This window comes from Hippopotamus amphibius, chromosome 3 (assembly GCF_030028045.1).
Source record: "Hippopotamus amphibius kiboko isolate mHipAmp2 chromosome 3, mHipAmp2.hap2, whole genome shotgun sequence".
In the NCBI taxonomy this organism is placed as follows: Eukaryota; Metazoa; Chordata; class Mammalia; order Artiodactyla; family Hippopotamidae; genus Hippopotamus; species Hippopotamus amphibius.
The window spans coordinates 69,208,466-69,221,846 of NC_080188.1; the positions used below are offsets into that span (position 1 = coordinate 69,208,466).

Sequence of the window (13,381 nt, forward strand, 5' to 3'; positions counted from 1 at the left end):
AGACAATGTCAGTTAGAGTGGCTACTGAATTTCACGACAAATAGTTTATGAACTTGAGGAAAAGCTTGTATGCTTCCTTTCTTCTTTAAACATCATTCTATTGAAAATATTACATTTTAAGCAAAGAAGATTTATCTGATTCATGGGTTTTGCTCCAGTTGTCATTTCTGATCTATCCACTTGATGTCAGTCTTGTAGCCTTTCTGAAATAAAACTCCAAACCTAAGGAAGGCAGTTCCCACTTTCCTGGTGACTGAAGGAATGAGAAGATGGGAGGCTGGCCAGGTAGAAGATGTCCCCTATGGTCTGACCCATATTCACGCTTTATGTTCTTTATTACTTTATAATGAAGTTACTAATACATAGCTTGGATGAAGGCAGTCAAAAAGTACAAACTTCCAATCATAAGATAAATAAGCACTAGGGATGTAATGTACAACATGATAAATAAAATTAACACCATTGTATGTTATATATGAAAACTGTTAAGAGAGTAAATCCTAAGAGTTCTCATCACAAGAAAATTTTTTTCTATTTCTTTAATTTTGTATCTATATGAAATGATGGATGTTCACTAAACTGTGATAAGTTTCATGATATATGTAAGTCAAATCATTATGCCATACACTTTAAACTCATACAGTGCTGTATGTCAATTATATCTCAATAAAACTGGAAGGAAAAAAATATATCCTCTACTAGTCCTATTGGAAATGCTCTTAGTCATAAAGCTGGCTTCCTAAAAAAAAATCACTAATATCTACCTGTAAAGATATCTTAGAACTAGAAAAGTCACACAATAACATAAGTGGATATAAACGGATATCATAGTGGAACACTATGGTCCAAGAAAGATAAGCATGTGTGTATTTGTGAATATCTGCTTGGGGGAGTGGTGTTGCTGCAGTAAATTAAGGTGAGTTTTTCCTGTTCTCATGAAGAGAAGGGTTTCGCTGTCTGTTTGTTTGTTTTAGCATCTGCATTCTTTTGTGACAGTCGTTTCCCAGGTTAAAAGAGTAACAAAAGGAAAAAGCTGTCATAGGAATATATAGAGATACAGACGTTATAGTAACTATTTAGTTAGGTGTTCTCATCTGCTTGCATATGTACTCCTTATATTTATCAGGGGTTGAGAATAGACATCCAATTCATTGTAGGGTGGGTTACGCTTCACTGTTATGATTAAATATTTGTTTTAAGTAAGTCCTGCTGGGTTCATGTTAGACCTTGCATGAGATCATTAGTGCCTCCCAAAATGAAGATGCCATGAATCAGCAGCTCAATTAACACAATGCTGACTTACTGAATGGAATGACTTAACCTAAACCTAAGATAATCTTTTATCATCACAGCTTCATATATAGTCATCTTATTCTCAATGTTCAGGGAAATTAATGAATATTCTCTATTCAGTCTTAGCGTACACAATATGTTATATGACATATATATGTTTTTGCTAAAATGGAGCATTTCTTAAAAGGCCATTTTTAACATTAAGATAAAGTTCTGTATAGGTGAAAATTCATTTTTATGGAGATCTCTGCCCATGCACTTTGGCTTATCTGAGACTAGTCCCATCAATTCACCTTGAACCCTGGTGGTCATTGCTTAGCACTAAGGTAAGGAAAAAAATCCCCAAAGTGTATATATTAAAACCAGACTCAATAGGAGGAAACTTTCAAAGCAGGTGGTAGTTACATAGGATTATAATGGGATTGCAGGTTCAGTAAAGTTGAGAAAAGGCTGCATGAAGTTGAATCCCTTCCCGTGTTGGTAACATTCAAACATTTTGCAGATCTACTGCCTTGAATGAAGATACACGTGTTACTCACTGGAATAAGAGGGACTGGTTGAAGAAGAGCTTATAGTTTCTGCATTCTCGGTGTCTATTATTTTAATAAAGAAAAAAACAAGTCACCTTTGGTTAATGTGTGCCAATTCTCACAATTCTCCTCCCACCTCCCCACTCCCCATTTAGGTAAGCCTCACTATAAACCTTAGGTATGAAGCCTCATTTAGGTATGAAGCTTTGAGTGAAAACATTTTATCTCATTCTGAAAGAGTTCTGTTTTATGACTCAAGATTGGTAGGGAGTTAATGTATACAATCTGATGAGTTTGGACATATGCATATACCCATGAAACCATCCCCACCATCGAGGTAATAGACATAGCCATCACCTCTAAAAGTTTCCTTATGTCCCTTCCCGTTTTTGAGGATGTGCAGTTTTTTTGTATATCACTTATACCTCAATAAGCTTTTTTTTAAATTGGTGAGGTTTTCTTGGTGAGGAGGGGTCAAGTGAAGCAAGCTTCCACTCATACACACAGAAGTCATACCTTCAGACTTGTTTTCTGAAGTTACTGATATCGTGGATAATGTAGAGTTTCTGGAATGTGATGCATCTGATCGTGGAGTGTTAACTGTAGGAAAATCATATATCTAGAGTCAGATTATAGTACTTGCTCTTCTTACTGGATTTCTCTGCAAATTCAAACAATTTGCATTTCTAATGATCTGTAAAAACTTTTTATTGTTGAATAAATTATTGTTCATCTATCTTCTCCTATAGAGATGATTAAATTTGGAATGACAAAACCTGTGTGTTAGTACTGTATCTTCAAGAACTGGCCAAAAGCACTTGAGCAAGTTTCTTATCTTAGGCTACAAACTGCATCACTTACTGCATGAAGTTCTTATGGGATGCAAATCAACACAAAAGCATTAATCACATTTTAGACACTACAACTTTGAATGATAGTAATTTTTTTCACTATAAATACTTAAAATAGACATAAATGCACAGGACTTCCGATTTTGTAGTGTTTCTTAGTGGTCAAAGAGAAAGATTGCATTTAAGGTTTTGGTTGGAAGAACTGGGGAAAAAAAGTAGAAGATCCCTTCATTTTTATCTTTACAGCTCAGCAGTGATTTACCCTCGTCTGCCTTCTCTAGAGTAACTGCTGCTTAAATGCATTTCCACCACTGTCCATGCTCTTTTTTCCATGGAAAATGTGAATTTTAAATTGATTATCATTTGTTTGCATTAGGTAACATTTGCCATCTTTAATCAAAAGGACTAAAACAAAAAAAATAAAAATGTATTATTCAAAATTCATAAATCAATAAATTTCAAGGAAATATAGATAATTAAATGTTTTAGAAGTGTACTGCATTTATTCTTGTGAATCTGTAATAAAATATAACTTGTATTTGGAAAATGTTTTGAAAAATCATTCTCTTTTTCTTGAAATATAAAGTAATATCTTTTAATCACACCTGTTTGCCTTGTCTCTCCACTGAGTTCCTGGAGTGTGAGGGCTGTAATTCCCACCATCCACCACACGAGGCTCTGACCACAGTGGGTGTGCAGGAAAATGTAGCTGACTGCTTGGGTAAGCTAAGCGGCATCTCTTATAATTATGGCCCCCTTAGGAACATGAAGGCCACGCATAATTGCATGAAAGAAATGGATACTGCCCATGACTGCTTTGGATCTTTCCTTCTTTGCCACCCACAGCCCAGCATGCGCTGCATGCTTATGCATTTTTGACATCTGTGGAGGAAGAATAATGTGAAGAGTCTGCACCGTTCTTCCCATGCAAGAGAGCTGTGGGAGGAAGCTAGATATATGCCCATAGGAACAAAGAAAAACGTCAGGCTAGTGCACAGAACAGGCAGGAAAAGGAATCTTAAATATGAGTGGGAACTAGCTGAAACCTTGGTACTTAGTTGTTTTTCCCAGTGTCAAGCGTTCTAGTGAGGATGGATGCTCCCCAGAGCATCCGGTTGTGTTGGTAGAGAAGGAGATGGCTGATTAAATAACCAATGGCATTAGTCCCCCTGGGGTTTCATGAGGGTTCATTTTCAAGACTCCACATTCTACCTTATTACCTTCTCATAGACAGGCTAAGTGGCAGCTACAGTTCTGAGTATAACCTATCCTGTTCAGATGAAACTCCAAGCTTTCCTGCTTAAAACATGTTGACTGTCCAGTGCCATGACTGCTAATGTTCCACAGGGAGGCAATACAATTAACCCTTCTTAAAAGAGGATTTGTTGGCTCCTTGAACAAAGATTTGATTTTTTTTTCTTTTAACTGCGACCTTGGGCTTCCCCAGTGGCGCAGTGATTAAGAATCTGCCTGCCAATGCAGGGGACACGGGTTCAAGCCCTGGGCTGGGAAGATCCCACATGTCACACAGCAACTAAGCCCGTGCTCCATAACTACTGGGCCTGTGCTCTAGAGCCTGCGAGCCACAACTGCTGAGCCCACGAGCCACAACAACTGAAGCCCTCACACCTAGAGCCCATGCTCCGCAACTAGAGAAGGCACCGCAATGAGAAACCCGCACATCGCAATGAAAAGTAGGCCCCACTCGCCACAACTAGAGAAAAGCCCGCGCACAGCTACAAATATCCAACACGCAGCCAAAAATAAATAAATAATAAACAAATAATAAAATAAATCTTAAAAAAAAACCCTGCAACCTTTGGTTAATAAATCATTTCTGAATCCAGGACACACACACACACACACACACACACACACAATTTCACCTCTACTACATGTAATGCTTTCTGGTGTTTTCTCTTCTAGTCTCTTTTAATTCATTTTTTTTTAAAGAACTGTTTTATTTATTTTTTCATTTCTTATTTTTTAATTTATTGGTTGCTTTGGGTTTTCGTTGCTGCACCACATGGGTTTTCCTGTAGTTGTGGAGAGTGGGGGCTACTCTTCATTGCAGTGCACAGGCTTCTTATTGCGGTGGCTTCTCTTGGTTCGGAGCACGGGCTCTAGGTGTGCGGGCTTCAGTAGTTGCAGCACGTGGGCTCAGTAGCTGTGGCTCACAGGCTCTGGAGCACAGGTTCAGTAGTTGTGGTGCACGGGCTTAGTTGCATGTGGGATGTTCCCGGCCCAGAGCTTGAACCTGTGTCCCCTGCGTTGGCAGGCAGATTCTTAACCACTGCACCACCAGGGAAGCCCCCTTTCAATATATTTTTAAAAATACTAGTCATGACCCACTAATGGGAATTAACTTACACTTTGAGAAACCCTGTCCATTAGCATGATCATATTGATGAAATTACAGGTCTTGGCTGAATTCATAAATTGTGAGTTTAATGTAATTCTTCCTGCAATTAAGATAGAGGGAGCCATGGTACGTTCAGAGCTATGGTGTGATTTCTGTGGATGTCACTGAGACTCTATCATCCCACATTACTACTAATGCAGCATCAGCAGAGGAGGTGGAGGAGAGCTGTAGTGGATTGTTGAGAGCGTGATTCTGAAGACCGAGTCCCTGGGCTCAAATCAGACTCTAGCACTTATTTGCTGTGGAATCTTACGCAGCACACTTAAACTCTTTGTGTCTGAGTTTCCACATCTACAGATAGTGATTGTAATTTTTTACATCATAGTGTTGTGAAAATTAAATGAGTAAAAATAAATTTAAATTGCTTTGAAGAGTTGATAATATGTTTATAATATATATACAATTACTATAAAATTATGTTAATTTATATTATACTAATATATTACTTTATATGTTAAAGCATGTTAATTTATATTATATTAATATATTACCTTATAATAATATCCTATTATTATATTGTGATTAGGCACCTACAGAGTTGTGTCTTTCAACCAAAGTCAATTTATCTAATTTTCTCAGATATTCTAAGTGTAAACATATACAACTCTTCAGACATGTAAATGTTTTCAGAAGCTTCTTTGCTCTGGTCAGAGAGCAAAGAGAAACTGGAAAAACTGGAGTATATGGTGCTCTTGGATGACAGAGGTTTGGTCTTAGACCTTGAGTTTGTTGATTGTAATGATTATTGAATTGTGGATATGATATGTTATGACCTAAATTTAGTTTGCAAACTTCAGGCCAGAACTTGCAGCAGGCTATTTGAGGCAGAGACCCTCAGAACAAAGTCTGTTGTAATAAAGAGACCTGCAGAACCAAGTTCATTGTAATAATGTGTATCCAAATTTACCCTATTGGCATCTGACAGTGGTACACATTTGGCTCTTGCTGTAAAACAATTACTAGATAAATCATGGGAAGTTTTAAAGACAGAAGACCTTACTAATGTCCCAGGGCACCTCTGGTGGCTATGCGAATGCATCTCATGGAAGGCGAACGACAGACAGTGTAATTGACCGAGGTTCCCCACGTGCTCTCTGAATTCCATCATTGTGTGTGTGCTAATGTCATACCTCCCGCAGGCTGCTCTCTGCCTGACGAGCCTGATGAGGCTGACGAGGGCATGAAAGCAGGCCTGCTTCTAGGAACTAGGGACTTCTCTGAGGAGGGACTTGAGCTGGAGGCATCCCTGATAACCTTCTTGAAACTTCCTTCAGGGAAGGCATACAATATGTAGATATCAACAGGAGAGAACGTGTGAGAGGCAGTAGAGAATAAAATATTCTAGTGTAAGAAAGAAAATAAAACTATGTGTTCTATTTTCATTTCACTATGTTTCCTATACTTCTTTCTGATATGTGCACATTTGATATGTGTCTGAGGGGATAGATTCAATTGAACTGAATGCTTATCAATTCTTTTCATTATTTATGAATAATTGCAACTGGTCTCTAATTGCAATTTGATGGATTCATGTCTCACTTTTAAAAAGAACTTTTCAACATTTGATATACTAACTCATTCACTCCTCCTTAACACATTTCCTTCATGTGGCTTCCGGTAGAGCACACACTACTGGTTTTTCTCCTGTCCTATGTCTCCGTGGCTGCTTTCTTCTCTTCTTTCTGACTCAGTCTTGGAGGGCCCCAAGACACAGTCCTTTGTCCTCATTTCTAACTACACTAATTTCATTGGTGATTTCAATCAATTTCAAGGTTTTAAATAGAATATCAATGCACATGATCTCCTAATTTACACTTCCAGCCTAGACCTCTTTCCTAAATTTCCGATTCATAATAATGATAAATAATAAAAATCGGAAACTCAGCATGTCCAAACTTGAATGTCTGCTCCACCTGCAGTTTTCCTATCTTAGTCGATGGCAGATATTCCTTCCAATTGCTCAGGCCAAAATCCTCAGAGTTATTTTTGATTCATCTCTTTCTCTCCTATTCCAAATGCAATCATCAAGAATAGGTTCCACTTCCAAAATATACTCAGAATTTGGAGATTGGATGCCACTCTATGACCCTATGACCTCCCTGGTCCAAGCTACCATTATCTCTCTCTTGGAAAATTTGCAAAAGACAATCATGCTTCATCTGACAGTCTCTCCTCAGCAATCAGAGTTATACTTATAAAACATGAGTCAGATCATGTCACTCCTCTGTTCAAAATCCCCAGTGTTTTTCCATTCCACTTACAGAAAAAGTCACAGTCCTTGAAATAGCCCACCAGATCTTAGGTAATCTGCCTGGTATATCCCCTGCCTTTCTCCCTGCCCTGTTTAGTAAACACACCAGACCTCTCCTCAAGTTGTAGCTCTGTGTGGATACTCTTCCCCCATGTATTAGGTGGCTTACTTCCTTCTTGTACTTTCTCAAACCTTTTTTATAAGATTTATCCTGACCACTTTTCCATACTGAAAATGGCCCCATCTCTCCAGCACTTATAATCCCTCCCTCCTACACTGCTCTACAACTTCTCTTTCTCACAGCACTTATCACCTCCTAACTTGCTTTATAATTTGGTTAATTAATATGTGTATTGATTATAGTTTGTCTCCACCACTAGAATATAAGATCCTCGAGGGCAAGAATCTTTACTTTGCTCACTGATATTTCCCAAACACTAGAGCAGTGTGTGGAAGTAGCGAATGTAAGTTTTGCTGACTGGCCAAGCAAATTTTTTGGCAGAAGCAACTTCTGTTGAGGAGGAAGTTAATTAATGTGTTTTCCTTTTATGCCTTAATATTAGGATTGGTATTTATTTAAAATCATTCTCATCAATTTTCTTCATTCATTCGGAAATAATAGAAAATAATAGACACCTACTCTGGGTCCAACAGTAGATGCTGAAGGAAATACAGCAGAGTACATGAGATAGTTATTTCATTTAAGGAGCTCTCATAGAGGAGGTAAACTGCACAAAGTTGATTGATGTGAAAAATGACAAAACAGTGTGTCAGGGATCAAAATAAGAGATACCATGTTATCATTAATTGAATTTTACTTATAAATTAATTCTTAACAGAAAGGATTTGAGATGCTTAAGCAATGATATATGCCATAAATGAGTAAAATAGAAATGAGAAATCAGAACAAAGGAAAATTGAAGAAACAAATAAGCTCCTTCTAAGAGTTAATACCAAGCATCAATATGGTTGCTGGTGTTGGCCATAAGAATTGATTCTGAGCATCCTGACACTCAGGGAAAGGGAGCATGGTTTACTCTAGGCTTTCATTACCAGAGTGGAAAATGGTCTCTTACATAAGTAAGTGGCACATCAGTGGTCCGGTCAATATATGCTGTAAGTATGGTTGGTCCCACTCTGTGTTTTGGGAGGGGAGTATGCTGAGGTCTCTTCTAGCTTTAAGATTTAGATTCTTGTCAGATTTCCTTTCAATTCAGATTTTGTCATAGCTAGTCTGCATTTTCACCTTTAACGGGATCCACCATCTACTTAATGGCCAAAATATCAAAAGGAAACTTTCCTGCTTTCGCATGATAAAAATTAGTTTCTGCTCTCATCAGACCTGACCTTTCTGACCTAGCTGTACTCTCCAAGCTATGCAAAAACAATTTTTATCTCAAAATTCTTTCACTTTGCTTTTGGATCATTAGCATAACTAACCAGAAGTAATAGCATCCTCTAACCCAGTAATAACCGTGGGCAGAGATTTGTTTACTTTAGGGTAACTGTAGAAATATATGTTGAAGAAGGAGGACATATTTTTCTTTTGCGATTTAACATAAATAGTTGTTAATTTCCAGAAAATTATATACAATACACAAGGAATGAATGGGGTACTGTGCTAATTACTTCCATATGTGCTAACCCACCTTATTCTTAAACATTTTTATTCTGTGCTTTAAAGATGAGAGATACTGTGACTCAGAGAGATAAGGTAACATGTCTGACAACAAGTGGAAGAGCTAAGACATAAGCCAAGAATGAGTCAAAACCCTATCTCTTTCCTTTCCATTATGCCATGAAACCAACCGATTTTAAGAGACTTGAGTTCATCTTACTAGTTAATGGCATCATTATCAATGAGATGAATGAAATTTTTTTTCTCAGCATTCTGAAAGTTTTAGAATGTTGTCATCTCCTTCCCAAAATATATGCATCATCTTACCTTAACTTCACAATTTGGATAGTATGACCTGAAAACACTGAGAAGCTTTTCAATATGTAACTGTACCTGTGTCATGTGCTTTCTGAGAATGTGAGTGAAAGCCACCCAAAATATGGACATGAAAATATTAAAAAGGATTTTAGTTTCAACTCTTATGGGACACTATGTGCCAGGCATTGTTGTAAGTGTTTTACAATCACTATTGTATTAATAATATTTTCATTTCATAAAATGGAAACTGAAGCCCAGAGAGCTTAAATAATTTGCCCAAAGTCACACAGAGCCGGGGTTTGAATGCAGACTCTAGACTTCGTTCTGTCAACTACTACTCTATGCTGCCTAAGCTGCTGCCCAAGCTGCTGCCCCTCAGTAGGAATGAGTTATAAGTACATGCCTCTTATTTTTGTTACATGAAATATCATCTATGTCAATTTCAGCTCCAATCAAGAAGATATTCTTCCTACCAAGACAAACCAAACACCTCCTTGCTTCAATAGGCCAAACCAGACTCTGCAGACACATACAAAGTGACAGAATTATTTTTAATGTACTAAATAAAGCACATTGTAGAGTTTATTAGATGAGCTCACACCCTTGGTAATATCATTGAAATGTGTTGGTTCTTAAAGTAAGTGCTGGCTAGCTAATCTGTTGAGACTGTGAGTTTTTATGATCTTTCGGTGTAGACTAGAGAGCCGCAAGAACAGGGCTGAGCACTTCTTAGAGACTTATCAGATCCCTGAATTAGAGGAGGAATCACTTAAGCCAAACCCTATCACATAAATATTGATATATTTTTCATTCCATAACTGAGTTACTTTATTCTCAACTAATTTTCAAACATCATAAAATTTCCAAGTTAATAAAAACAACTCTGGATATCACTTCACTATGGGTATATTTCTAGTTTGAGTGCATTTTAACTGAACAATAGTATCCAGATTCTGTCATTAAAAGTTAGAATATTCAAGTAAGTAATCCTCTGTATAAAATAATTCATGCTTCGCATTATATGAATTTCTAGTGATCAATAACAAATCCCAGGCATTATGTAAGATGTCGAGCACAATGAATGAACCAGAACAGAGCATCCTCCTTTCCAAAGGCCAGTAGTCAGTTTTGATGGCACTTGTCTGTACTGGCTTCTGATTTTTCCATCAAAATTAATGTCTACAATACAACTGAGGTCCTGAAACACAGTTGAGAAAGTAAAGAAGATGGGTACAATGAGAACTTTCACAAGCTGTGCTGGTCACTGTGAGAATGTTGTTGTAATGATTAATTTTCTGTGTCAACTTGACTTGGCCATGGGTTCTCAGATATTGGTCAAGCATTATTCTGGGTGTGCCTGTGAATGTGTTTTTGGACAAGATTAACATTCAGACCAGTAGACTAAGTGAAACAGATTATCCTCCATTAGGGTGGCTCTCATCCAATCAGTTGAAGGTCTGTATAGTACAGAAAGTCTCCCTGGAGTAAGAAGAACTCTTTCTGCCTGATTGCCTTGAGCTGGGATATCAGTGTTTCCTTGCCTTTGAACTGAGATATTGGCTGCTCTTGGGTCTTGAGCTTGCCAACTTTCAGACTAACACCATTTGCTCTCCTGGTCCTCAGCCCTTTGGACTGGGACTAGAACTACACCATCCACTCTCTTGCCTTTCCAGGCCTCTAGTTTGCCAACTGAGATCTTAGGACTCTCAGACTCTGTAATGCATGAGCCAATTCTTTATAATCAATCTCTTTAGAGATTTCCATATGTATATATAAATACATATTTATATATGTATATTCTCTTTGTTCTGTTTCTCTGGAAAACCCTGACAAATATAGTTGTATTTTCAGAAACTTAAGGGCAGATGGTTTATTCCTTTCCCAATACACAGGCATATTGGTCCATTTTTCTTTGGAGCTGAGGTCTCTTATCAAAGAAATCAAGAGGTTCTTTTTCAAGGACAAGTTATTAGCTCTGCCTGTCTGCGGGAAAATGATAAGGCTAAAGAAAAGTGAATTCTATCATTGCTTTAAATTGTTGTAATGGCTGCATGATGTCTGCATATATCTCTAGGGAATAAACAGTCTTTCATCACTTTTTAGTGGGTCTTTCCATCTCCTCATTAGCTCTGAACTCAGAGCTAAAAAAATGAGTAGGCAGAAAAATCTGGCAGAGAGAAGGCTGCTTTTTTCATGAACCCTATCCTCATCTTTCTTCCACTGCATTTTCCCACCCAGTGTATATACCACAACCACAGCTCTTCTTCCTCTGATCTCAACATAAGGTTATCTGAGGCTCATCTATGCCACATCACTTTATACCTACGTGACTGCTAGAGTTATTACAGTTATTTATAATATTGACTAGTCTTTAATAACCCTTAATGGCAGGCTCCATGTGTCACTCAAACGCTTAGCTAGTGTTATGTGTGATGGAACAGAAGGAATACTTATTGAATACCTTGGTTAGTGGTGATTGGTTGAATATACCATTCTGTGTATTTGGCAAGGATTATACTAAATTTGGAGTCTCACCAGGTGTGTCACAGTGGGCAGGTGAAGTTCGACTTTCCCACATGCTTTAGGTACTGGGCATGAATTCCTCGTGCTTAGCATCGTTAAACACAGCTCTCCGTTCATACTACCTTTGCACTGTTAAATGGAATGAATGGACACGTCTTCTGACCTTGACTGCTGATTTCCATCTAACTATGACTATCTTTCTTTTATCTTTAATACATGAAATGGAATGTCATATCCATGTATAATTGTTTATAATTCACATTTTATATATAGTTGCCTTACTTATCTTGAATTCCTACATAAAACAATCACCAATTTCTAGATCTTAGTAATAGTTTTTGAAGAGAGTGGTAAAAACATATTTTTTTAAGAAAATTAAAGTCAGATGCATAATATGAAAGAAAATATCAAACATGAGAACTCTATGTTCTAGTTAAAGATTAAATGTATATTTAGCTTATATTTATGGAAGGAAGCAGTACTAATAATTCTGAGAGCAAGAGGTCTACTTTGACTTTACTTAAAAGAGAAATGCTAATTATTCTAACAAAGATGCCTCTCCTTGATCATATGCATGAATATTTGAGAATTTTTTTGAGTGAATCTGAATTTAGTCTTTAACCACAGCATATATCTGAAGTTTGAGACTGACTTTTCTTGAAGCTGATAGAATCAGACTCATTTCTTTCTAGTCATATCAATGGTTTGTCTATTATCTGTTTTAGGAGAATTAGTTTCTATAACTCAAAATTAAAGTCTAAATGAGCTTTTCATTACATTTAAAATTAATTATGGTTAAAGCTGGCATTTTGTAAATACCACTGTTTTAAACAAAATAAAAGATGCCTCAGTCTCTCCTTAAAATGAGTTGACACTTAGACAGCTTCCCAATTCTCTTCCATCTGTAACTTCTCCTCCATAACCAATACTGAAGCAGAGGGGCAGGACTTCTCTAGAACAGTGCAAAGCATCAGCCAACATAAAGCTACCCTCTTTGCCTGGATGCACTCTTTTTATGGTTTGTTTTGCTTTGCATTTTCCCAATGTTTTTTCTAGTGCATTTCTAGACTATGTAGATGGAAATAAGAATAAAAAATATGGTGATAAGATGAAATAGAGAGAGTTAACAGCATAAAATAACTTCTTTATTCATTTGGTATATTATGTAGAAGATAAATAATTAAAAGTTAAAAGCATAATAATTTCCATTTCTAATTCCTTGAAGGTAGATGCTGATGATTGTTTAGGACATTTGCTGTGGAAATGTTATCAGTCACTCATAATTTTAATGGCTTTCTTTCCCCCAATATTTTAAAAAGTTTCATGACCGTACAGGGTTATTTCATGTATTTCTCATTTTATATATATCAAAGATGGTTATTACTGAGAACCTAAGAGATTTGTCATTTATATAAGTACCAGGTAGGATGTAGGAAGATAAAAATCCCCCAAACAATTATAATATCAAAACAATAGGAAGAGTCAACATTACCATTTCCTCTGCTCAATAATCTTTTTCAATTTTTGTTGCTCTATCAGCCAGAATTTATTCAGTTTAAAACTAAGGATGGCAAA

The 13,381-nt window shown here is 36.9% G+C and overlaps 1 protein-coding gene across 5 annotated transcripts in view; it reads right to left on the reverse strand.

The window, feature by feature from the left end:
• Positions 1 to 13,381, reverse strand: part of EMCN (endomucin) — a 107,365-nt gene that overhangs the window by 21,010 nt on the left and 72,974 nt on the right. For 4 of the 5 annotated variants that reach the window (XR_009052826.1, XR_009052825.1, XR_009052824.1 and 1 more), the window contains 2 exons: positions 2,340 to 2,423; positions 1,833 to 1,886 (listed from right to left, as the gene is read on the reverse strand). The exons of the other annotated variant lie outside the window; for it this stretch is intronic. Coding sequence is in view for 1 of the 4 variants with exons in the window: in XM_057729334.1 (XP_057585317.1) it covers positions 1,833 to 1,886; positions 2,340 to 2,423 (138 nt within the window). In the remaining 3 variants the exon portion in view is untranslated. The remainder of the gene's footprint in view (positions 1 to 1,832; positions 1,887 to 2,339; positions 2,424 to 13,381) is intronic. 5 annotated transcript variants of the gene reach the window in all.